General features: G+C 40.6%; 3 protein-coding genes across 5 annotated transcripts; 2 read left to right on the top strand and 1 right to left on the bottom strand.

Moving 5' to 3' along the window:
* The first annotated feature begins 293 nt into the window (after positions 1-293).
* On the top strand, positions 294-13120 carry si:ch211-22d5.2 (serine/threonine-protein kinase NIM1). Of its 3 annotated transcripts, XM_034710324.1 has the most exons (11): positions 294-589; positions 1480-1585; positions 1848-1916; positions 2191-2255; positions 2591-2726; positions 3753-3880; positions 4093-4197; positions 5398-7469; positions 7989-8290; positions 9473-9741; positions 11723-13120. In XM_034710324.1, exons 9-11 carry the CDS (start codon positions 8017-8019, stop codon positions 12482-12484), a joined length of 1305 nt encoding a protein of 434 aa, XP_034566215.1. In that variant the 5' UTR covers positions 294-589; positions 1480-1585; positions 1848-1916; positions 2191-2255; positions 2591-2726; positions 3753-3880; positions 4093-4197; positions 5398-7469; positions 7989-8016; the 3' UTR covers positions 12485-13120. The 3 variants fall into 3 exon arrangements, with proteins under 3 accessions (XP_034566215.1, XP_034566218.1, XP_034566219.1); XM_034710327.1 differs by lacking the exons at positions 294-589; positions 1480-1585; positions 1848-1916; ... (2 more) ...; positions 3753-3880; positions 4093-4197 and having other exon boundaries at positions 5522-6594; positions 6768-7469; XM_034710328.1 differs by lacking the exons at positions 294-589; positions 1480-1585; positions 1848-1916; ... (2 more) ...; positions 3753-3880; positions 4093-4197 and having other exon boundaries at positions 5522-7469; positions 8005-8290.
* Positions 13121-14060: 940 nt separating this feature from the next.
* On the bottom strand, positions 14061-15558 carry gadd45gb.1 (growth arrest and DNA-damage-inducible, gamma b, tandem duplicate 1). The gene is made up of 3 exons (XM_034709911.1): positions 15193-15558; positions 14872-15079; positions 14061-14759 (listed from the first exon to the last, which is right to left on the bottom strand). Exons 1-3 carry the CDS (start codon positions 15333-15335, stop codon positions 14646-14648), a joined length of 465 nt encoding a protein of 154 aa, XP_034565802.1. The 5' UTR covers positions 15336-15558; the 3' UTR covers positions 14061-14645.
* A 4177-nt stretch (positions 15559-19735) lies between these two features.
* LOC117831311 (growth arrest and DNA damage-inducible protein GADD45 gamma-like) lies at positions 19736-20916 on the top strand. The gene is made up of 3 exons (XM_034709945.1): positions 19736-19836; positions 19951-20158; positions 20271-20916. Exons 1-3 carry the CDS (start codon positions 19736-19738, stop codon positions 20382-20384), a joined length of 423 nt encoding a protein of 140 aa, XP_034565836.1. The 3' UTR covers positions 20385-20916.
* Positions 20917-26188: the final 5272 nt, after the last annotated feature.

Below are 26188 nucleotides of genomic sequence, written 5' to 3'. Positions count from 1 at the left end.
GACACTTAAATACATTTATACACATCTGCACATATTTCTGCTGTTTTAATTAATTGACACTTTTGTTGTTGTTAATTGCTATAGTGATGATAAATATTTTTCCAGTAATTTATTGCTTCAATTTTTTGAAGCAGAGCAGATACCATAAGGTTATATTTTTATTGCCATTTTCTTTGGATTTTAAAACACAAAATATCTCTAAAATTAAAACTCAATAAAATCGAAATACTCAACTATTTATTAAATTCCAGGTAAATTCGTACTCCATATATTTTTTCTAATTGATTCAAATACTCTGAACCTCTGCTGATCCTTCATAGAGGGAGCTTTAATTATTCAGAGGTCGAGCTAAGACTGGAGTGAGGAAGCCTCATAGGTCTCATCCTCACAAGCTAACTAGCTTTAGCATCAGGCCTTCTTAGCTAGTAGCTAGTTTTTAGTGTTTGAATTAAACTGTCTGTGTTGGAAATATTATTATATCATAAAGTCTGTCCTCAGTCGTTTTAATTTTCCTTCGACTAGTGAGATGTCAAAGGCAAACCGAGTTAATGTTGACACATTTCTGGAGTCTTTTTCTCAACTGGAAATGGTAAGGTAACTTTAGCTAGCACACTAAGGGCTAACCATTGATGTTAGTTTGTAATATTGGCCATTTTCAGTTTTTATTAAATGGACTACAGAGATAAAAACAACAAGAAACGTTTAGATAGATAGATAGATAGATAGATAGATAGATAGATAGATAGATAGATAGATAGAGTCTGGCTGTTATTTTTTACAATTTAAAATTGTATTACTTTGATGCTTTATATTGATTTAAAAGTTGTTTAATTATTTTGTTAATTTGAACTATCTGTTTTTATTATTTGTCTACTTAATTTAATTTATATTTTTAACCTTTATTTTATCTTCAACTCTTATCCTTACCCTTAAGATTAGTCTCTATTTTAAAATCCTTTTTTTTTTATGTCTTGCACTTATTTTATTTCTGCTTCTTTCTTCTTTTCAATTTCTATAAAGCACTTTAAACTGCATTTGTAGTATGAAAGGTGCAATATAAATAAAGCTTGATAGATAGATAGATAGATAGATAGATAGATAGATAGATAGATAGATGTAAAGTGTGTTAAAATTGTATTACTTTAATGTTTTATATGGATTTAAAAGTTTTTTTATTATTTTATTAATTTTAACTAATTAGTTTTAATTTTAACACTCAAAAATGCTAAGAATAACAAAAATAACTTTACATTAACAACAGGTTCTTCCATAATTAGAATTCCTCCATTTATTGGATTGAAAAAATATTATTTTACTAATAAAATCTAATGCAATGCCAGTTAAACTACACATCTGCAGAGAATTCACACCAAAGACATAAAAAATATACCCTACAAATATAAACAATAACAGTTTAAATATATTGTTGTATGATGTTTGTATGAAGTTAATGTTTTCAATTTATTTGACTTCAAATAGGGAATAACAGAAGTGCATTGCAAAAACAATGCATTGGAAACAGTGCTGGAGAATGCCAACAGACATCTGAAATTTTACATGACCAAGGAGAACAGTCTGATTGAAGGTGAGTTTTCGTTCTGTGCTCTTAAAGTCAATGCACTACATTGATTCCTTTAATTCTTGCCATGCTGAATTTAGAGTTTGTGTCTCCCTCTGCTGTTTGATTTGTGGAATAACAGTCCGCCCAGCTGTCCTGTTTTCAGTGCATAAATTTAAACCATAAACTCTAACTCTCCAATTAAGGCTGTGCTTACTCTGAATATAAGAGTTGAGCTGAAAATAATCAAACCACTGTTGAAAATGTGCTGCATGTGTCCCTGTTGCAGAGCGAGACAGTCTTCTGGTCACAGTGAACAGTTTGCAGCAGACTCTGCAGGAGCAAATCAACCTCAGAGGTAACTGTAATAACCCCCTAAAGACATGTTCTTTTAAGGATACAGCTAAATGCTGAGGTACATAAATATAGCAGGATGAACTATGATGAATTATGCACGATAAAATAAGCACATATAAACTAATATTGTGCAATTATTACAACATTTTATTATTTAGTATTGTTTGATATCTGTTTGACTACATATCTTGTACAACTTCCTAGTAATGCATTCAAAATTCAAACCACATTGCATGAATTTCTCCATGTGTTTTTACTACCTCTCTCTGTTGTAGTGGAGAATGACAGATTGAAGAGTGATATGATGGACCTCAAAGAACAGAATGAGAAAACAATGCAGGTAAAAATTGTTTCAGCTGATACATTTTAAGCTAAGTAGTTCTGTTATGATGTACACATTTCAGCCACATGTGTAATCCTCCAGTGATAAAGATAGATTTCATTGTAGTGTTTAATCTATTAATATAAATGTATGCATTTAAACAGTATTGGTATGTTTGTTCTAATCTAACCAGCACCAGAAGTCAGCACTCTTTTTTTTTTATCACTGATTAGTTGATTCACTTCATTATTACCTGTATTTTAAAGCTCTTTTTATTGAGCAATTCTAGATGTTTGCGAATCAGTAGATTGAATGTGTTTTTGCATGGGTTGTAACTTGTGTGTTGTTTTCAGGATGGTGAGGCAGAGGTTCAGCGGCTGGTCTGTGAAATGAGAGCAGAGGCAGAGAACCACCAGATGGAGCTAGAGACTGTGAGGAAGCAGTGCAGGAGAGAGGTGGAGGAGGCTCACAGAGAGGCTTTCAATCAGTGTACGACCTCACTAAACAATGAGACAGAGACAGAGCGAGGGAAAGTTAGAGAATACTGATAATAATTATACATCTATATAAAAATAAGCACATGCACCCTGAAGTTTATCTATGAGAATACTATTCCAAATAGCATTGTAGAGCAAATTTGTGATGCATTTCTTCTTCATTAGATCAGTCGAAATGATCAAAGTGACATTGTTAGAGGGTTATATCAATTATTCCTGATCAGCCTATAGCATCCAAGTAAACATAACAGCTGTGACAAATATGAATCTGTAACTTCTTTCTTAAGTTGTTTTATTTATTTTCTTTTTTTTCTTGCAACATTTCTGAAATTCAGTCCATTTTAACTTTTAAAGACACAGAGACAATTTTACATGCTTTTATCTCACCACGCCTGGACTACTGTAACAGTCTTTTTAGCTACCTGCACAACAAATCTCTCGATCATCTCCAAACTGTACAGAACTCAGCTGCCAGGGTTTTAACCAGAACCAAAAAATATGACTACACCTCTCAGGTTTTAGATTCCTTAGAATTGATTTTAAGATTTTACTGATTACTTTTAATGCTCTACATGGACTTACTCCAAGCTATATAGCAGACCTTTTAGTGCCTTACCAGCTGACGCGTGCATTGAGATCCTCAGGCAGAGGGTTAATGTGCATTCCAAATACAAAAATTAAAATGAAAGGGGACAGTCGGTGAGCTCTTTTAAATCTCTTCTGAAAACATACTTTTATCATAGAGCCTTTCCTGATTTTATCTGGATTTTGTTTTATTTTATTTACTTTAACTGTCTTTAGAAATATATTTTAACATAATTGTATTCCTTTAGAGTTCTTTTAGGGGGATTTTCTGTCTTTTAAAATATGTTTTATTTCTTTATCTTGACTTGTGAGTTTTTATGAACTGCCTCTTTTATTTTGCTGCCTATGTGAAGCACTTTGTAACTTGTTTTTTAAGTGCTCTACAAATAAACTAATTATTATTATTATTATTATTATTATTATTTCCTGACAGTGGAAGCCAAAGATGCTGAAGTAAAGACTCTGCTGGAGAGAAAGGATGTGGACCTGGAAGGGATGAAGAGGAAGCTGAAGGAGCAGGAGAAGGAGAAGCAGAGCGAGCTCCTGAAGTTACAGATGGAGGTAAAATAAAGGTTACACTTTCCTAATTAGCCATGCATAAGACAAAATCAATGGGTGAGGATCGTGATGTGTGTTCTGCTGGGTTGAATAGCCTGCATTGTAAGCCTGCAGGATAGAAGTCTTGCGATTAAGTAGACTTCTGCTTTGCTCCTCAGCAGCTACTTTCAGCCTTTCTTTAAGCTCCTTGTTGTGTGTCTCTGGTGTTTTGACAGTTTGGTGCTAAGTTAGCCAGAGTTCAGAGTACAGCTCAGTTGAGTCAACAGCAGCAGCAGCAGCAACACGGATCCAGCCTTCTTCCACAGAGTGTCTACAAGAGGGTGAGAAGCTCACACAGTGTCCTCTTCCTCTCTTTTTCAGGATGGGGGTACACAACTAATTCAAGTGGCCCATGGTGCACTTTGTGAAGAAATGTAGACACAATCTTGAGTACAACTGATGTTACGGATTCGTGTTTTAGTGATAACTGCCTCCTAAAACCATGCCCACACTACTGTTTGTGTATGGCAGTGTAAACAGGCACACAAAAACAGCTGCAAATCATGTAGATACACTACCAGTCAAAAGTTTGGACACACCTTCTCATTCAAGGGTTTGTATTTATTTTAATTGTTTGAAACACTGTAGATTAATACCAAAGACATCAAAACTATGAAAGAACATATATGGAATCTAAAATATAAAACATATTCTGCTTTGTTTAACACTTTTTTGTTCATTAAATAATTCCATATACCTTCTTTCATAGTTTTGATTTATTTGGTATTAATCTACATTGTTTCAAATAATTAGAATAAATAAAAATGCTTGAATGAGACAATGTTTCCAAACTTTTGCCTGGTAGTGTAGCTACAGCAGGTAGGCAATTATCAGCATCCTGACAATAAAACCCACTGTCACCAGAAACTTCAAGCTCCACTGCGAGCTTCTTCAAGCCAGTTGCTACCTTATTACAATGATTTACTCTCATTTCAATTTCACAAAAACAAAGCTAACACAAGCCAAAGGAATAAATAAAGACAGGGACGAAATATTCAACTTAAATCAGAGCTTGCACTTCCAATCACTTCTAGGACACTCCAAATAAAACAAGGCACCTCAAACAGACGGTATGCTGACTGCGCAGACATGAGTTTGAAATGTATACATCCTGTTTGTAAGTTGATGCATTTCAATTCTATCTGAAATGTCTTGGTTGGAGGTTGCATTGCCCAGTGCAACTTTTTGCATCAGCATTAAGTCCACTAAAACACTTCCTCTAAATACTCGGCCTGACATTATTGACCTGTGCAGCAATTAGCAAGAGTCACAGGCAAGAGACAGGTCGTGCTTTTGTAGGTTACCCACATCCGCTGTTCCATTGTGTTCAATGTGTGTTTTTTTATAGAACCTGTTTCTAGTATGTCTGCGTTGGTTTGTGGATTAAAGTTGCGTCTTTGTGTGTGTGTGTGTGTGTGTGTGTGTGTGTGTGTGTGTGTGTGTGTGTGTGTGTGTGTGTGTGTGTGTGTGTGTGTATCTAGAAGCTGCAGTTCTTACAGCAAGAGAAGAACAGAGAGATTGAGGCCCTGCGTCAGACAATCAAAAAGCTGGAAGAGAACCAGCGTGTCGGCGGGCACAATGTTAACCCTCTGAAGAGAAAGGTCTGATTGTTTAGGAGATAACGAGCTGCTGACCCGCGTGCTTAGCAGATGTGTCAAAATCCTGACCTGTCTGTGGGCGGAAAGGTTTAAAGTTTTGTGACATTTAAAGACTTAAATTTCAGTTCAGTTCAGTTTTAAAATTAGTTCCTAAAAGTTGTTGATACATCCTTCAGATTGTTTTAGCACCAGGGCGTCTTTTTGAACACTGTCTGTCAAGCTCAGATTTGCAGTCTCACCACGCTGCTTGCAGGTGACCGGTGTGTACCGAGCACATTCTAAACACATGCTGTCCTGCCTGAGGTTTTAATCCAATCAGATGACTGCTTGGGAGTGACAGAGGGCGGGGGCGGTGCAGACGCAGGAGAAGCGTCCTTGGGAGTGAATACAGTCTCTTGAAGGCCAGTCTCATTCAAGGAATTAATCCTTTTGATGTCTTTTCATTAAAAGAGAGAATACACCATCGAACTCTTTTTCTTAGATTTTTAACAAGTCTTGTTCAGTTTATTTTACCAGCTTGATATTTTCTCCACTCTGTAATTTGTGTTCAAGGATTTCCTTCTGTTGATGTCAGGGAAAGTAAAAAGTCTTCTCTGTAATCTAAAACCTCCTGAGTATTTAATTATGATTTAGTTTCTTTCTGCAAATGTTAGCATGACAGTGCAGCATTATTTTGTGACAATATTCATAGAAATGCAGTATCCAGGGACCTGAAACCTGACTGATACTAGCTTTGGGAGATCTAAAGAGACATTGTACACTTAAAATATTTTGATCTCAACATTGATTGGCTGAGATTAGCTTCATGTTTACAACACTTAGAAATATACATCTAATTTCGACACCGTAAACTTGGGATTTAAAAACTGAGAGCAGAAAGGTAGGACGATTAAAGGAAACTAGTTTTACTTTTATGAAGTATTTAGAGTTAATACATTTTCTTAGCATATATCCACTACTTCTAATTTTTTTAATGCGAGGATTTGCATCTCTGTTATATATGACACTAACTTGAATATCTGTAGGTTTGCATGGAGAGCAAACTTTCTGATTGAGGTGCTTCTTCCTCCAAAAAAAAAGGTAAACAGAACTCTAGGATGGGCTTGTATTGATTCATGTAGGCTGAATAGTTAGCAGTATAGACTAAAAGTTATGTCATCGGTCAGACAGTATTACCTGAACTACGCTGCGTTACAAAAAAAACACAGATTTGAATGACCTTTGTGACCTTAACTGATATTTTCTCTCTGAAGTGTCTCCATGCTGTCTCACAGGGAGGACACACCTGAATGAACGCTGTTCTGCCTGCCGCTAACCCATGGTCTTTAATCTCTTTAAGTGTGCTGCTGAGCCAGCCCTTACAGGAGACAGGGAGCTAATCTCTCTATGGGAACATTGGTTAATGCCATTGCATAACGTAGTACCTTCTCAACAGCCAGGAGATCAACCGTAGCTGCATAACACAGCCTTTAGTATCACACAGTTGTGTTCTAGTCAACATGCAAACTGAAGCATTTTATCTCCTGTAGATAAAAACACATTCTCATCTCTCGTCTGCTGTGATCTTCTGGCATCATTTCTGCTGCTTTGAGTTGTTTTCAGCTTTTTGCGACTGGGACAGGCCTAAATTACAACCAGATTAGAGGTCCTGACACCCATCATCCTTCGTCACTCTGAGGAGGAGACTGTCGCACCCCTCTCACCTCCTGAGCTCTTGCCCATCAGTGAACCGAAGTCTATTCGTGAGAACAGGAAAGAAGACCATGACGCTGCTGTTCTGCTTTCAAGGATGAAATTTTCTGAAAGGATTTTGCCAAAATCTCCCAGACAGCAGCATGTAGGAGAAGAAAATCATCTCTCAGGGTCCTGCTGGGCCACAAGATCAACACTTTTTGGACTGTTTGCAACGGATGCTCCAGCTGTGATCTGATGCAGAGCAGCTCTTTTGAAACTTGGTAAGAAAACAAGAATCTTCTTTCATGTTTATCTCTTCTGCATTTGGAAGAACTTGTATACAAATATCAGAGTAGCCTTTAAAACTGTGTTTTATTGAAAAAGGAAGGAAGAAGCATATAACATGTACTACATTTGTGATGCATTATATGATAGTGTGGAAATCAGGGTTTTATCTGAGTTAGAAGAGCATGATTGCTCATTTTAAAATGTGTGATTCCATGGAGCACTGTGATTGCTTCCTTGATACAGTGTGTGACGGAGGCAGAGCTATTTATAATGATGTACATGTATCATACAGCACCGTTTATACTACAGAACCAAAAGTGCTTGATAGTAACCTGAAAAAAATGAATAATAAGTTCAAAGTGAAGCATTCACAATAAACTAAGCAAGAAAACAAATATCAGTCAGTAAGCATCAAACAGCAAGAAAAGCTGTGTACTAAGATTCAGAGAAATGTGAAAACAAAGTTAACCATGAGCTGGCAAAGACCTAATGACATTATCATGTTTGTGAAGATGACCTTATCTTCAGCCTGCTGCAGAAATGCCTGGAAGCCAGTATCGAGTGCCAAGTGCCAAAATTCACCACAGCCAGTACAGTCTGACCGACAGCTCTGAATTCAGCCCCGAGGAGGACGATGTCGAGGGTCAGCTACGCCTCAACCCCCTGCAGAAGCTCACCACCGACCTGTGCAAGGATCAGAAGACCATCAAGGAGCTGATCATAGGCCGCAGGGTGGGCTTCTACAAGGTCAGAGGGGAGATCGGCAGTGGGACCTTCTCCAGGGTCAAGATGGCTTTCAATGCTCTGACTAGAGGTTGGTATTCACTCCTGCTTCATCTTACTGTCCCTCATCATCACTTGTCGGATCTCATGTCATTTACCTGCCGTTCTTTCCCTTATCAGTGTGACCTGGGCAACTTTACTTCATTCACAATGGAAGTGACACAAAACAACTTGAAAGCGTGTGCACGAGTAATACAGAGTCAAACTGGATCAAGCCTCATAAAAGAAAACAGAATATAGAAAAAAAGCCTGTAAACCTTCAGAAGTAGAGATGTACCCAAAGTAAAACTGAGGCTCGAACCCAGTCCATAACTGTCCTTGCAAAAAACATTAGCTTAACTCTCTCTCTCTTTCTCACTGGGCATTGCATATGGAAACACATGATGTGCAAAGTCACAAAGAGTGTTTAAGTTGCCTTAACCAAAACAAAAGTAAGTAAAAAAAAATTGAGAAATAGTCCAACAGGTCTTAATTGTTCTGCAGAGTTCAAAGTGGTTTCTAAAACCCAAGGATATTTAACTTTGATGACATAAAATAGAGAAAAAATCTCACATTTACAGAGCTGAAACAGTGAATATTGTTAGGGCTGTTCATGATGCATGATCTATTTTTAAACTTTGTTTCAATTCAAAGGTTTTCAAATTGTAGCTCATAGTTTCAGAAAAAACTGTCAAAGCATCACAGTAAAACGTGACCTAGATTTTTGGATGATGCACAAATACAGGAATAGAAGCAAAAACATGAAAGAAATACAATGTGTATTTTTAATAGTATAACAATGTGTTATTGTTTCAGCACTCAGATACGATAGATTTCAGTGATGTAGAAACTACTATATATACTACTATATATACTATTGACTAATAACCCTACTTTCAGTTTTATGGTGCTTTAAACAAGTCCTACTTTTTGTGCTTCTTTTATTTTATTTTAAAGTTATGTTTTTTTGGGCATTTTTTTGCCATTATGAGAGGACAGCTGAAGAGAGACAGGAAACATGGGGAGTTGAGAGACGGGGAAGACCTACCGCCGGTTCGATTCCCCGCCGCGACCTCTGTGACGAGGGCTATAGCCTCTGTATGTGGGATGGTGGGCGCTTTGACCGCTAGGCCACCAGCGCCCCTTTTTGTCCATATTTTGGAGCCATATTTTTGACCTGAACTCTTCATTTTACAGACTCATGCTTCATCTGACTCCATCTTTCTCCTTTTAGACAAAGTGGCCATAAAGATCCTCGACAAGACCCGACTGGACCATCAGGCCCAGCGTCTCCTCTCCAGGGAGATCAGCAGCATGGAGTGTCTTCAGCATCCCAACGTGGTGCGTTTGTACGAGGTGGTGGAAACGCCGAGCCGCCTCTACCTGGTGCTGGAGTATGCAGGAGCAGGAGACCTCCACAACAAGATCTGCACTGAGGGGAAACTGTCTGAAAATAACAGCAAGATCACCTTCGCCCAGATCTTATCCGCCATCAAATACATGGTTGGTACCAAACCTCTCACAACCATCACAAATTTTTAGGGAACTCCAGGAAACCACAACCCATAATAACAGATGTATGTAGAGTATCCTTGAAGGTGAATTACACTGAATTCATAACAACCAATCAGCCTGATGCAAAATAAGGAGGAAGTAGGAGAAGCATGCCTTTTACAGCAGACATTCTTAAATCACAGCATGAAGTTCCTCCTTTTAATCAAATTAAGTCACGGCTTGATTCCATTAAGCGTCTTTGTGACGGTGTAAATAGTAGTGACGGTAAAGAAGTCGCAGCAGGTCACAGGGGTTTGTAGGGTGTGAGGTATCAGTGACCGGGATTGAGGACAAACTGCTGTGATGACGTCTTGAAGAGCGGATGTGTGGGAGTCTTCAGTCATATTATCGGGCCCCTTAATCGTGTTTGTCCAACATTTGGGAGCATGCTCGTCTGCTGTCGTCAGGAAGTGTGATTAGAATGCCTCAATTGAACGTTTGGCACACAGTGTTGTGAGTTTTTATTTTCTCTTTGGAGTCAAACTGATAATATTAGAAGCAAGGGGTTAACAAATGCTTAGTTATCAGCTAAAGATACAGTAGCTCCAGTATGGAGCAAGATGCATCAGTAATTCATTGAAAGTGTGAAATCTATTGGGATGCTAGTTTGTGCCTTTTAAAAACAGACTTAAAACAGGATTTGTTCTGCATCTCTGTGTTATTTTAAGAACAAATGAAAACTTAAAATTACTTGTTTCAGGAGGAACTCATACATCACAGGATTATCAAACCTGAAACTTGAAATTTGAAACTTAATTCAATTTGGAAGAAGTTACTGAGTAGTTACATTTTGAGAGAAGTAGGGTAATTATCAGCTTCTACACTACCAGTGAAAAGTTTGGAAACACCTTCTCATTCAAGGGTTTGTATTTATTTTAATTATTTGAAACACTATAGATTAATACTGAAGACATCAAAACTATGAAAGAACATACATGGAATTATTTAATGAACAAAAAAGTGTTAAACAAAGCAGAATATGTTTTATATTTTAGATTCTGCAAAGTAGCCCCCTTTTTCCTTCATGACAGCTTTGCTCACTCTTGGTATTCTCTCAGTCTGCTTCATGAAGTGGTCTCCTGGAATTGTTTCTAATTAACATGAGCCTTGTCAAGAGTTCATTTGTAGAATGACTTGCCTTCTTAATGTGTTTGAGACCATCAGTTGTGTTGTTCAGAGGTAGGGTTAGTACACAATGGATAGCTCTATTTGATTACTGTTGTAATCCTTATTATGGTCAAACCTGATTATTTCATAGTTTTGATGTCTTCAGTATTAATCTACAATGTTGGAAATAACTAAAATAATTAAAAAACATTGAATGAGAAGGTGTGTCCAAACTTTTGACTGGTAGTGTATATGATACAACCAGACTTCTTATAGCTAGTATCCAGGACTCTCAGCAGCTGGTACAAAGAGTGCAGGTTTAAGGCACTACTGCACAGGCTTTTTTCTTCTGAGACCAGGAGGCTAGATCCTCCATACAGTCTGAGGTTAATTAACAAAACTAGGTACTCGAAGTTCCCCCTAACTTAACAGTCTTGTTTACATTTTTAGGACCGGAAGGGAATCATTTTCATTACTCTTGTACTGGCTTCTTTACTGAAGGGTTTCTTGGAAAACTCTTCATAAAAATAGAAACAAGCAACAGGACATGTCAGGTCTCACTTAAGCATCCATTTGGCAAGAAACTCACTAACCCACAACGTAGGTAATGAAGTAAACCAGCGATTAGAGACTGCTTTCTGACTTTGACTTAAGCGGCTGTGTTTAGATGTATTCTTACAAGAGCTAATCAGGTTTTATTTATTCATGAATGTGTGTAACAGACTCTATTTTAATTATCTGACACTCTGTTTGGTTGATCATCTCAGATTGTGTTGAATTCGTAGTTACATTGTTGACAACATGCATGTTTTTTTCTCTGCAGCACAACAACAACATCATTCACCGGGACCTGAAGGCGGAGAACGTTCTGTTCACCTGTGGTGGCTGTGTGAAGGTGGCTGACTTTGGGTTCAGCACAAGGGTCTCGAACCATAGCGACACCCTCGACACCTTCTGTGGCTCTCCGCCATACGCTGCTCCTGAGCTCTTCAAGGACGAGTTCTACGTGGGGCCCCCGGTGGACGTATGGGCGATGGGGGTCCTGCTCTTTTTCATGGTGACTGGCAGCATGCCGTTCCGTGCTGAGACCATGGGGAAGTTGCGGCGCTGCATCATCGATGGTGCCTACAATCTCCCACCATGGGTGCCCGGCCCCTGCCAGAGGCTCATCAGGGGTATCTTGAAGCCGGTCCCTGCCGAGCGCTACGCCATTGACCAGATGCTTGGCTGTGATTGGCTCTTACCGGTGGAGTTTCCCTGGTCGTTGGTGCCTCCTGAGCCGTCAAGCCCCCTGCAGAGCCTGCTGGACTCTGACCGTAGCGACCTGGAGGAGGAGGTGGAGGAAGAAGTCAGGTGCATGCTGGAGGAGCTGGGTTTCACCTCAAATCACCTGCTGAACAATCCACTCAAAGACAGCCGCAGCCCAGTGACAGGGGTTTACCGAATCCTGCTGCACCGGGCACAGAGGAGGAGGGGCTGTGACACTCCCCCAGTGGTCCGAGGGATGGTTAGGGACCCCAAGAGGGAGGGGCTTCGGGCCTACAGGGGCCTCAGGCACACCTCCAAGTTCTGTGTGCTTTCATAACAGACTGGTAGAAACCTGCACTCAGCTTTATGCACAAATCTTTTATATCAATAAAACCTAGAGGAGTTTTTTTATATCACGGCCGATGGACATGTTTCTAATGAAGGAATCAATGAATCAATTTTCACATCGTGTAGCTTTTGATATATTTGTTTGACTGCTTCCAATGCAACCTTTTGGGATAGTGTAAGTGCCTGATGATACAAACTTTAAGGTAAAAGCTGGGAAAACATCTGTAAAAGATTCAAACTTAAAGGATATCTTTTCTCAACGACATTTGATGACCCAGGGTCTGCAGAGGCCTGAAGAGGATCAAGGATTCACAAGAAAACTGAGTTGGAATTATTAAAGAAGATTTCTTTGTTTGACTTTATGCAACCCTCACGTTATATAAACTAGTTGATGCTTTGTATGAGCTTCATAACAAGCCAAAAACATTGAACTCTGGCATGGGATGAGTATTTATTTTATTTACCAATAAAAGTTGTGAACTTATTTGTGCCCCTGATTGTAGCTTTGCAGTCTTTTTGAGTGCGCATGAACATTGTAAGTGAAATCCTACACCCACAGCCTATTCTGTCTCTTGAGGGGTCTTGTATTGTTTGTGAAAAACTCAATAAAATGGTGCAAAGAAAACTGATGCCTCCTGCAGACTTCTTTGTTAGCGCACAGAGCAGGTGTCTGCTGCTGCTGCTGCACCCAAACAGAGCTGCTGTCTCGTCTTTGTGTGCTGTTGACCAAAGTTTCACCAAGTGCGTGTGAGTAAATAACAGTCCCTACAGCTGGCAGCACACCAGATGATACTCAGAACCCCTCATGATCACCAAACCGGCCCAAACCGGCCCAAACCAGCCAGGCCTGCACCCCTCTGGCGTTGCAAAACTCCCTGACCCCGCAGCTCCTCCCACACAAGCCCAGCCCGACCCCCACCTGCAGGCAGCGGCAGATGGCGCGGCGTGGCTGCGGAGACATCTGCGGCGCAGACAATAGGAGCACTGTGCGGACCGCTGGAGCTGACAGGCCTGGAGCTCTGCTATTGTGCTCTGCGCCATACACATGCAGATGAGTCCTGCTGGAGGAGGGACAGCAGAGGTTTTTTTTTTTACTCTACTGCAGGGACAACAGCGAGCAGATGACAGACCGCAGCGCCTTCCATGCAAATTTGCTGAGTTTTACACTTTAGTGAGTTTTATAACCGACCCCGCCCCTTCCACCCTCTCTGACCCCTCGGACACAACACACAGAACTCATGCACACACACTTTGCTCTGTAAGAGAAGGAAAGACATTACAGAAAATGTATTTTTTTAAACTTTTATTTATTATATTCAACTTGACAATTTCTGAAGTGAAACTGTAAGACATAAATACATTTGTTTCCAACAGGATCACAACATCATCAGTTTGATCACTTTATATTTGAACAATTCAGTATTCTATAAAATGTAAGGTCTAAAAATACAATTCATCTTCTTTTTTCAAACATTTAATTAATTCAGTCGTTTCCTAAAGTGAAACCTTTAGAGATTCGACTGTTTTCTTATTTATTTTTTATTTTTAGAATATAATTCGTCATGTTAAACATCTAAAGTGAAACCTTTAGAGAATTGACTTTTTTATCTTCTTTTTTTTTAGTTTTAGAATATATTTTCGTCAGTTTAAATTTCTAAAGTGAAACCTTTAGAGAATTAAGACTATTCTGGAAAGTGGGAAACATTTCTGCTGATTGCAACTGATGTCATGTTGCTCAGCAAAGAGGCCATCTCTAAAAAGTCCCTTTTCAAAGATGCCTCTTCCTCAGCACCGCTTCTTCTCCTGCTGCGCGTGCTTCAAGATGCGACATTTGCTCTGTGGGGACCACAGGACGCAGAACTCGCTTCTCCTTCCTCTCCAAACCTCATCCGCACAAAGAATGAGGGTCGATGTGTCGCTCTTGTGGCATACCTGACCTCATTCACACAAAGAATGAGAGTCATCTTGGCATGGACGGAACAAGAGACGACGATCACGGGGGCCACTCGGGCCGGCGCCGTGCTGCCTGGACGGGAATCCTCCTCAGGAGTATCCAGGGATGAGAAACAGGGTCATCCTGTTCATCAGGATGAGTATTTCCAGATAAGAAGCTTTACAGCATCTGAGTAAGAGAGGAGCCGAGTCCCAGATCAAGGCTCGGGCAGGCCGATCTCGGGAACCCAGTCATTCAGACGCCGGCTCTCCTCACAGAACAGGTGCAGCTTCTCCAGAGAGGGGTCCTCCCAAGAGCCTTCAGCTGGGTTCTGTTCACATAAGAGAAGAGGAGCAGAGTTAGACACAGGTTCTTTGACTTTTCAGTGACTTTAGAGATGATTGAGGCTGATAAACTCGTGTCAGTAACAGAGCTCTACATACCGTGATGAGGACACAGTGGGCATCTTCAAGCTGCTCAGCCTTGTCTCCAACAATCTCAGCCAGACGCTGCATGTCGCTCACTCTGACGATGCTGATGTCGTTGTCGAAGCAGAAGGACTGGATGAGGGTGAAGTGGATCTGCAGAGCGATGTCACACTCAAACTCCTCATCCACGGCCAGGACGCAGAAAGACACGCTGTCCGGGTCACTGTGGAAACAAAATAAACAATCCATGAGTTTCATGTTACAGTCATCAATCATACTGCATTAGATTCAAAATGTAGAAAGTTGTAAATCTTCAGCTGAGGAACTCAAACTTACAGGTTCATAACTTTAGCGCACTCGTAGACGCCCACGGTGAGGGAGTCGTTGTCTTTGGCAGAGACCAGGACCTCCTCCAGGGCTTGGCCGGTGCACTCGGCACGCTCGGTGGGCTTCTGGATCTGTACTTCCTCAAGAGTCATGATGACAGTGATCAGGATAATTCCGCAAAGGGAGAGTTGAGAGTTAGGTCGTTGAGCAAATCCGCGAAAGGAGCAGAGTGATGAGCAAGCTGCATCCTCCCAGCTTTATACTCTGCAGCTCGTGCGGCGGAGTGAAAGCGCTGTGCTCTGATTGGCTGAAGCTGAATGGTGTATTGGTATGATAATGCTATTGTCACACTCCGGCTCGTGGCAGATTGATGGGGGTCATCGAGCCACGCACGCTCCCCCTCTGAGCTGCAGCAGGCTGGACTAAAACTAAAAATAGCTTCGTTAAAAAAGAAAGTTTCATTAATCTGCTGCACTTTTGTGCAAATGAGAGAAACCCAGCAGCTGATACAAAGCGAAGTATGCATGCTGAACATCAATTGCTCTTTTGCATGCATTTATAAGAGCTTTTCAGCATGCACAGAAGCATACTTCACTTCTTTAATATGGAAAGAAGACTCTATAGAAGACCACTGACCTCACAAGCTTCTTTTATAACTTTAAAAACGTTGAGAAGGAATCAAACACACAGGAAATGTATCGAAACGTATTTCTGCTTCTTATAATCTAGTTATTTAGCAAAAGTTTTTCAGCATCTTTATGGAGAAAGTGTCAAACACCCCTCCCCCTCTTCGCTCGGCCCGAGCAGCAGAGAAAGGGCAGGTGGATGATGCCATCTGTGGACTAGAGGCTGGCCAGAAAACAGCCCCATTGTGCGCACAGAAGCCCTCTATTATCACGGCACACTATACAAATGCAAATGAACAGCGCGTGCCAGAACGCTGTGCGTGCTGCGCAATCTGCGCTGCTGGCCAGTGCAGACCACGTGTCCATCAGCTGTCCTAAAAACACTAGCTCGGTTTTATTTATTTACTCTGGGGAGTTCAGGGGCCACACGGACTGAATTCTTTAGTTTCACTTCTGAAGTTTATTGCACTTGTGTTATGTGTGTTTGTTGCACTAAATGTCCACTTATGTGATTATTTGAAACAACCCTACAAGTAACTTTTAATAAAACTAACTAATCAAAAAGTTTCTATCACTTTTACGCACATCAAAAGTTTTACGCACAACTCCAACTTCAGTGTTTCAGGTTTTTCTATTTTACCTCGTGCAGTTTTGTTTGTATCATCAGAGTTGCAATCAAACTGTTTTCAATTGTATTTGTAAATTAACTTGTTGTCACAGTTTTCGGTTATTGCAGTTCTCTTTTACGCAAAGTGAAACTTTGGCACACACTTCTGTTGAATCTGCTTCATTCATATACAGCCTCCCTTTAACAGCTCGTGCTCAAATAATTATTTTTATTTGCATGATAATCCCAAACTCATCCTGCAGTAGGTCAGGCCTGCTGCCACTGCTGTGTAAAAAGAGGAGGGGGTGCTGGAGTGGAGAGGTGGCGCAGGAGACACAGGTTGGCGGTGATTGATTCAGCTCTATTGTTCTGTGCAGGGCAGAGCGGCAGATGGAGAACTGTCGCTATGAGCCCCCCCCTCCCATCCTCTCTCCTAAACCCAGGTCAACCCCGACCCTGGGGCGCGCCGCTCTTTTGTCTACAAGTCTCCACATTCGCCAGTCTGTTGTCTGAGTTTTGATTAAATTTGAATGCCAAAGAGACGCGCTTATGGTCTAAACTTTCACAATGACAAATGTTATCTGCAGAAGATGGCAGACTTTGTCGGCAGATAGAATTAACTTTCAGTCTGAGCTGTAAACACACGCAAGAATGCTGAACGTGTGTTTTGCACAACAACAAATCTCTTATCTGCACGAAACAGCAACAAAATAATCATTTCTTTATTTACACATCACTTTCAGTTTCTGTGCGCGTGCTTCAAACTCTGAGGCACATCAGCTGGCCGAGAGGCTTAATGTTTGATGTGGATCCAGCTGATAAAGACTCTGGGCTGTTTTAGGAAGGATCAGCTTGCGTGGCCACAGGGCAGGCGCGTGCAAATCGATACCGGCCTATTGTTGCTGCAGCACATCTGCCGAATGGGGGGCCTGCCTGGCAACGCGCGACAGGTGTTGGTGGTCAAAGCTCTGGTGACCTGCGGCGGCGCAACACGGACCTGAAGCTCTTTGTGAGGACGGATGGTGTCTGAAACTGCAGGGTAGATGTTTGAATGTTTCTGGCTGGCTTCTGGTGACTGTTTTACAAAAAAGGAAATATATATTCAGTTTGTTTTCTTCTTCTTTCCATCAAGTAGCCTCTTTGTTTTGAAATAAAAGAAGCAAACTGTTATGTCTGTGTTATTAGTCGAACAGGACTTCTGCGCTCAGATTTAGTTTAACCTAAAGTCATAAAAATCATAAAGTACACACTGCCATCACGCCCAGCAGGTGCTGCCTGACTTCCTTTGTCCACCCTCCCTTCAGCCCTCCCCGGGGACAGATGGTATCTCTCGCTGGTTGCTATGGGGAGTGATGCAGACAGAGATACAGCATGCAGGCATCTCCAGATGCCACGCGCCTCAAGTGAGGTCTGGCTTTACGCATGCAAAGCAGCGGCGCGTGCCACCGTCTAATCAACAAAAAACACTTAATGTAGTTTGGCTGCTCGTGACTTTTAGAAGTTGAACTGTCATCGAGGGAGAGTTGAATGACTGGAACATTAGAATTACGAAGCTCAAAACAGAAGAAACAAACTGAGTGTGTTAAAAACTGAACTTTTTAAACGTTTGTATTACATTATCAAATCTTTCAGACTTTGATTTGAATAAGTGGGCTCCATCAAACTATCTTTAAATCATTTAAGGCGTTTAATAAATCATAAAGTTTATTTTCAAGTTTAGTTATTTCACGCATTTATAGGCCACTTTCAAACGCATGATGTACAGACTGAACTTTTTAAAGTATTTTTCTGTAGCCTGTGACACAGTTTTATGTATTATCTCATTTTAAAAGAATATCCAAAACAGTTTCAAGAATGTGAAAAAAATTGAAATAAACACATTTAACTTTGGGTTGTCAAAGGAAATTTAAAAATGTCTACACAAGACCCAACTGAACTCAAACCTTGGATAGGACAGGAACAATATTGCTTCATACTTTTATTCTGGAGGTGCCAAAGGAAGAAACAAAAATGCAATAAAGGTGATTTTTTTAAGTGAATATGGCTTAAATGCAACCATCAAAAAGTTTGTGTTTTGTCATATCTTTGCATCTTTATTCAGATTTCAAGATACAAGATCAGATTGTAAGATGTATTTCAGTGCAGTAATGATTTCTGCTCAACTGACTCTTTAAAGTTACCTGAGCCACATCATTCATAAAACTGAACTTTAAATTTGCAAAATGGTCAAAGTGAGACTGGTTTGATTTTGATTTGGTGTCTTTATTTTGATCATGTAACAGTAAAATAGAAAAAAAACTAGTAAAAAGAAGAAATAGTTATACAAAAAGAACCCCAAAATCAATCAGTTCCATTAGCAAGCACTGAAACATTTGACTTTACATGCGCAAAAAAGAGTAGGAAGAAGTTAAAACTTATCTAATCCTTCCCTTGTTCACTATTTTCTGGCATTATACGAGAGCAATCCCTCAAAACAAATCTTCATCTCCTATCTTCATACTTACACCTTCAATCAAAAGCAAACCCCTCTTGATTCTCAACACTTGTCTTCTTCCTTGTACCTCATGAAAATTACTCTATACCTCTTCCTGAACTGGATTATGTTCTGGTGTTGCTGTAGCTCCATATCGAGTTTGTTCCGCAGTTTGACACCACAGATTGAAATACAAAAGCTTTTCCTTGTGGTCCGAACACCAATGACCAATGCACTGAATTAGACTGCACACTAGAATTACACACACTAAATGACCACATACTGATACTGTAGGTTGACAAAATAAAAGTGTACTTGATGTCATCAGGGATGGATTATGTCCAAAGAAAGTTTTAGTGCTCTTTCAGTGATTTTTGTATAGTGTAGTATGCAACAGAAATCAAAGGCCACCAGTTATGTCAAACATTAAGAGATCCATAAACCACGGCATGGTTTGCAGAATGTCCAGCCATGATCAGTACTGGAAGGCGCCCCCTGTATGACTCTGGTTAATATTTCTTCCAGAACTTTGAGTGCTTTGACGACAGCAGTCTGGTCTTCCTGTGTGGTTCCATTATTTCTTTAAGTTGAAAGAATCATTTAAAGGTCAGAGAGTTTCTACATCTGATCCTTTCAACTGCCCCCGATTTTCTAAGACTTTCTATAGGCACGCGTCCCTGAGGGTGGGGAGGGGGCAGCAGGCCTGTTGTACTCATTGTGCCTGAACAGCGAATCAGAGGGTGAGCGTGTGCCGGCTCTGTAGTATAAAAGCTGCCAGATCCTTACAAACAGCACAGTCTTCTCTGGACTTTGTGATCATATCAACTGAAGTGTCAAAGCATCATCATGCAGTCTCCAGGAAAATCTCTGAAGGAAGCTCTGCACTGTGCTCAGAATGAGGATCGACTCACTGTTGGAGTCTACGAGAGCGCTAAAATCATGACTGAGTAAGTTTGAAACAATATCACAGTGTATCTTCAATGTGGATTTGCAGAAAAAAACCAGTATGATTAACACTGAAGAGCAATATCTAACAGGATGTTCCTTCTTTGTTTCCACAGTGACCCGGACAGCGTGTCTTTCTGCGTCCTGGCCGTGGATGAGGAGTTTGAGTGTGACATCGCTCTGCAGATCCACTTCACCCTCATCCAGTCCTTCTGTTTCGACAACGACATCAGCATCGTCAGAGTGAGCGACATGCAGCGTCTGGCTGAGATTGTTGGAGACAAGGCTGAGCAGCTTGAAGATGCCCACTGTGTCCTCATCACGGTATGTAGAGCTCTGTTACTGACACGTGTTTATCAGCCTCAATCATCTCTAAAGTCACTGAAAAGTCAAAGAACCTGTGTCTAACTCTGCTCCTCTTCTCTTATGTGAATAGAACCCAGCTGAAGGCTCTTGGGAGGACCCCTCTCTGGAGAAGCTGCACCTGTTCTGTGAGGAGAGCCGGCGTCTGAATGACTGGGTTCCCGAGATCGGCCTGCCCGAGCCTTGATCTGGGACTCGGCTCCTCTCTTACTCAGATGCTGTAAAGCTTCTTATCTGGAAATACTCATCCTGATGAACAGGATGACCCTGTTTCTCATCCCTGGATACTCCTGAGGAGGATTCCCGTCCAGGCAGCACGGCGCCGGCCCGAGTGGCCCCCGTGATCGTCGTCTCTTGTTCTGTCCATGCCAAGATGACTCTCATTCTTTGTGTGAATGAGGTCAGGTATGCCACAAGAGCGACACATCGACCCTCATTCTTTGTGCGGATGAGGTTTGGAGAGGAAGGAGAAGCGAGTTCTGCGTCCTGTGGTCCCCACAGAGCAAATGTCGCATCTTGAAGCACGCGCAGCAGGAGAAGAAGCGGTGCTGAGGAAGAGGCATCTTTGAAAAGGGACTTTTTAGAGATGGCCTCTTTGCTGAGCAACATGACATCAGTTGCAATCAGCAGAAATGTTTCCCACTTTCCAGAATAGTCTTAATTCTCTAAAGGTTTCACTTTAGAAATTTAAACTGACGAAAATATATTCTAAAACTAAAAAAAAAGAAGATAAAAAAGTCAATTCTCTAAAGGTTTCACTTTAGATGTTGAACATGACGAATTATATTCTAAAACTAAAAAAAGAAACTAAAAAAAGTTGATTCTCTAAAGGTTTCACTTTAGGAAACGACTGAATTAATTAAATGTTTGAAAAAAGAAGATGAATTGTATTTTAAGACCTTACATTTTATAGAATACTGAATTATTCAAATACAAAATGATTGGACTGATGATGTTGTGATCCTGATGGAAACAAACTTGTTCATACGTAAAGAAGCTAAAGGGTTCACTTTAGATGAACTACACAAAATGTTAAGAGGAAATAGATTTGATTGTATGAAACTGCTGAAACGTTTTCACTGCTGATCTGATTTTCTTGTAAGATGAAGCACTGAAATAAAATATTCAAACTTACTTTTTTTCTCTATCTGGATCCTGTTTTACCTGAGTTTAATGTTGCAACATGCAGACTTTGTTTTCAGCTCTTACCTGCTTTCACTTCATGATTTTCTGAGCTCACTTGGTGGATTATTCCTTTAATTGCTGAAGTGCATCTTCTAAATCTTGACTTACAAAGCTGCACTCAGTCTTCAACTTCCTCTGCACTTTAAAGTTTGGCTCTGTGCACGTTCACACACCAGTTCAGCTCTATTGTGACTTCAGATTTGAAAAACCTTGAAGTGTTTGCTCCCTCTAAATTTGGTGATCATTGAAATCTGCACAACAAATGAGAGTGAGGAGATGATTTTTATTGATGTGTACATTCTGTCGTTTGAATGCATCATGGAATTTGTGGAAATATTTCACCTGTTATGTAAGTCCAGTGTGAGAAATACCATAGTCCTGATAAGTATGGATGGAAAATTGAAGAGGAGATTTTTTACTTGAATTATCTACCAGGACTGAAATGTTAACTTCAAATCAGGTGAAGATATTCCTTCAAAAGTCTTCAAAAAAAGTCAAAGAGAGCAATCTATACCTTTAGTTTAACACATCTTTGAGGCTGACAGAAGCCTGAGGTTACACGTTTTTACGAGTTCGTTGGATTAAGGCAGGGGTTCCCAAACTTTTCAGCCTGTGACCCCCAAAATATAGGTGCCAAAGACTTGCGACCCCCACTGTCCCTCAAAGTGATTTAATGTGGCTTCATTTTTTTTTGTTTTGATTTAACCTTTATTTAACCAGGTAAGTTAATTGAGAACCAATTCTCATTTACAATAACGACCTGGGCGAAAAGGCAACACAGGTGGCATGGCAATAAATAAAAACAAAACAAAGAACAGAGAGGACATACAGAGAGACCTAGAGACAACAGTACAATACAAAAATATGACAGGAGTGAACAACTTAAAAGCAACTTAAAAGCAAGTGCAGTGATGTTGAGTTATAGGGTGTAATAAGTTTTTTAAAGTTGCGAGTGGAATGAGAGAGGTCAGCTTTAGGGATTGTTGCAGGTGATTCCAGTCGTTTGCAGCGGAAAACTGGAATGAGGTGCGACCAAAGAAGGTTTGGGCTTTGGGTTTGATGAGGTTGATAAGTTACTTGATCTCAGGCTACGGTTTGTGCTGTGAATTTTGATAAGTGACTGTAGATATAACAGGGTTTTTACCAGTGAGGGATTTGTAAATGAATAGAAACCAGTGTGTTTGTCTGCGAGAGGAGTGAGGGTCAGTTCAGCTGAGAGTACAGGTAACTGTGGTGAGTGGTGAATTTAGCTGCATTTAGCTGCAGAAAATCAGCCTACCTATATGAGCATGTGTCTGTGGCTGTTTTCGAAACTGCCTACTATACTAGCAGTACATACTGATTTGGCCAAAATTCAGTATGTAGTAAGTAGTATGTGAAAAAGTGCAAAATCTGCAGTAAGCAAAAACTTCCCGGATGTCCACTGATTTGGGAAAATCTCACAGTATGCATCGGATCAGTCTGCCTCACATACTGTTTCCCACAATGCACAGCGCTTGTTCCGCTTTTTCTTACCTCATCCTTTTTTTGAGGGTAAAACTCAGTTTTTCTGTGCTGTGAAAATTATTAAATTACATATAAACCACTTCCTAACTTTTTAAATCATAAGTGAATGCTAAAGAAGCAGTTTCTCTATCAGCTTGTCCGTTGTTTACTTCCGCTTTCCGAAACCGGAAATTCAGTGACGTCTGGCTCACCATACTGCAGCACAGATCCAACAGAACAGTAATACTACATACTAAATTCAAACGCAGTAGGCAATACCTACTGCCTACTACATTAGTAGGTAGTGTGTAGCAGGCCATTTCGAAAACAGCCACAGTTTCCTGTGCCGTTATGAATTAACCTGCTGCTACTGATGCTTTTGATTAACTGTTCACTAACTCTAAACTTAGGAGTCATCTGGCAACAAAGAAAGGCAGAAAACTCATTACATTTTCTATTTTCAAGGTTTTATTTCAAGGTTAGCTACTATTTTTGTCAATATTTTTTACTATAATGAGTAAAATGTACTATTTTTAGATAACTAAAAAAAAATTAACATTCTGAAAGACATCTCACGAGTCCCCATTTGTGATTCGCGACCACCCAGAGGGTCCTGACCCACACTTTGGAAACCACTGGCTTAAAGGAAAATAGGGCATTCTTTTTTCTTTGAAGAAGGTTGAGTTTCTGACCAAACACATGCATGCACACAGACGGGGCGTGTGTCTGCTCTGCTGGTGCAATATGCTAATTTATTTGGTCAACATCAAGACAGAGGTAAAAATAATCACGTTGTATTCCTGTCATACTTGCTCTTGTTTAAAGAACCTGCTGCTGCTTGGACCTCAATGTTTCTGGGTTTGGATTTCTTCTTTTCCCTTTTCAGGCACTGGAGCTTTCTGAGACTAAAGTTTACCACAGTGACCTAAAACTGGAGGCAGTCATGAAAAGAAGAAGCTTTATTTAATGTCCTGGAGATGTAGTTGTACTCAAACAAGGACTTTTTATGACGTAGCCTACATTTACACAACCAGAGAAACCTTGCACACAGAACTTGTTCTAGATGTACGCGTGGCTGTGATCACACTACAAAGAATCAAAGAACTAGATTATTCCATGTGTAGAGAAGCTGCAGCTTAATGAAGGTGATCTTTTGCTCCTGGCACACGTTGGTTTTTCTTTTCTGTCCCTCATTTCTGATTCAGAAGCATTAGTGACTCTTTGTGTCTCTGGACTCAAACTCTAAAGTCACTCTGACCTGTGTATTGCATGTCACCAGAAACTATTGTGGAGTCAACAGCTGCTGCAGACCCCACACCCCACTGTGACACACACACACTCACACACACACACACACACACACATGCACAGACTCATTTTTTATTCCTATTTCTGCTAAAGTGCTCACTGCTTAACAAGAAGTTAAACATAAAAATACAAAGATGTACCAAATATAAAGAACAACTCATTTTGAGCCTGCACTTTTGCACCAAACCTGAAGCTGCATCATCATTCAGCGCTCTGCACCCTCACATGTGCACATATACACAAACACACACACACCCTCCATGTCAAAAGAAAGAAAGAAAAGCACGAGCAGCTGAAACGTAATCAGCCCTTTAAATCTCCACAGCAACAAACCCGGCACTCACTCCATCTGCTGCCCAATTTAATGACGAGGAGAAAAGAAAGAGAGGAGGAGGTGGAGGGGGATGAGGCCATGTGCCTGGCACAAGCCTGCTGCCATTCATCCACTCAGGACCAAATCCTGACCAAACAACAACAAAACCATCCCCCGACAGTCAGCAGGAACACGAGCAGAGTGAAAACACACACACAGGGTCTCTGCAGGATGGAGCTGCATCTGCTTTACAGGAACATCTCTGCTCTGCTGAGATACTTCAGCTGCAAACTTCAACAATATTTAAAAAGACACGAGTTAGATTGAAGATCACTTCTACTATATGCATGCAGCTGGAGTCAGCACATTATTCGCTTAGCTTAACATAAAGACTGGAATTGAGGAGAAACAAGGTTGGTCCTGTCCACCTTCTCCAGAGCTCACTAGTGTAGTAAAGTGTTTTTTATATTTTTGCTCAAAACATAAATATCCAAGTACGTTTAAGTGCTGCAGTCACTCTCTGAACTCGGTCACCCTCAGTAACCTGTGCTGCCCTCAGCCTCAACCCCGGTCATAAAGAGCTCTGCTGCTGCAGCCACATGCTGCTTCTCAAGTGTCCTTTCATCATAAAAGCCTCCTACTCCTCCTCCTCCTCTTTTCTCCTCCTCCATCCCAAATCTTTTCTGTGTGCTGGAGAGCTGCAGCAGATGGTTCTGACGGTCTCTCTCTCTCTCTCTCCCTCTGTGTGTGTGTGTATGTTCCTGTGCTCCCTTAGTTTGTTGATGTTTTGGTTTAGCGGCCTGCCAGGTACACAGCAGCATCAGTCAGATACCTCTCATCCTTTGTTTAATAAACTTTAAGTTACTTTTTTATTCCTTCAACATCTAACTTTATCCAAGTATGCTCTTGAAGTGACATGAAAACAGTTTCTCTCCTAAGTTTGAACAGGACTCAGGTGTGTTCCTGTCACAGGGATTCATATTTGACGTCCTCCTGTGATCCTGCTCTAGAAAAATAAGACTATAAAAAACATGCGTGAAGTATATCTCTGAGTTTAATTATTTTTGGTTTTCATCGCTTAGTTCGCTCTTTAGAAATACGAAGTCATCAGCAAGAGTGTTTTTTAGCTCGGACTTTATCACAGCTGAGATATCAGCCTTCAAAGAACAAAGGATTTCTGACTTCAGGTCGTCCATCTCTCTGGCGTCAGAAATAAACAGCCTGGTTCAAAAGATGAGTGTAGTCTGGGTAGCTCATTCCTCGATCGGCACACACTGGACGGGGGGTGAATTTTTTTCTAATGCGGCAATTTGGAAGATATTGAGATTACGAGTCTTCCAATGAGAGGCACAGCTGACTTGATTGACAGGCAGGAACACTGTAGCTGTTGGCTAGGAGGCTCAAAGCCCGCCTCTTTATGTCACAATCGCTCAACAGCAGCAATATGGCTGCCGCCGACAATTGGCCTCAAAACAGCGCTTCAGAAACAGATGGGTGACATCACGGATACTACCTCCATTATTTATACAGACATTGATGATGATATTTTCGTAAGCTTGATGCCATCTATGTACTCCAGCGGGCCTGCGTCTTCTTTAGACTTGATTTAAAAGATGTTCTGGTATCTTTTGAAAGGAATGTTTAAAACTAATTGAAAAAAGAAGCTAACTGGGAGCTTGCTTGAAACACCTTACTCCATA

The sequence above is a fragment of the Notolabrus celidotus genome, chromosome 19, assembly GCF_009762535.1.
Source record: "Notolabrus celidotus isolate fNotCel1 chromosome 19, fNotCel1.pri, whole genome shotgun sequence".
Lineage (NCBI taxonomy): Eukaryota > Metazoa > Chordata > Actinopteri > Labriformes > Labridae > Notolabrus > Notolabrus celidotus.
The sequence above is the reverse complement of the archived record's forward strand: the minus strand, read 5'-3'. Positions and strand labels throughout refer to the sequence as shown.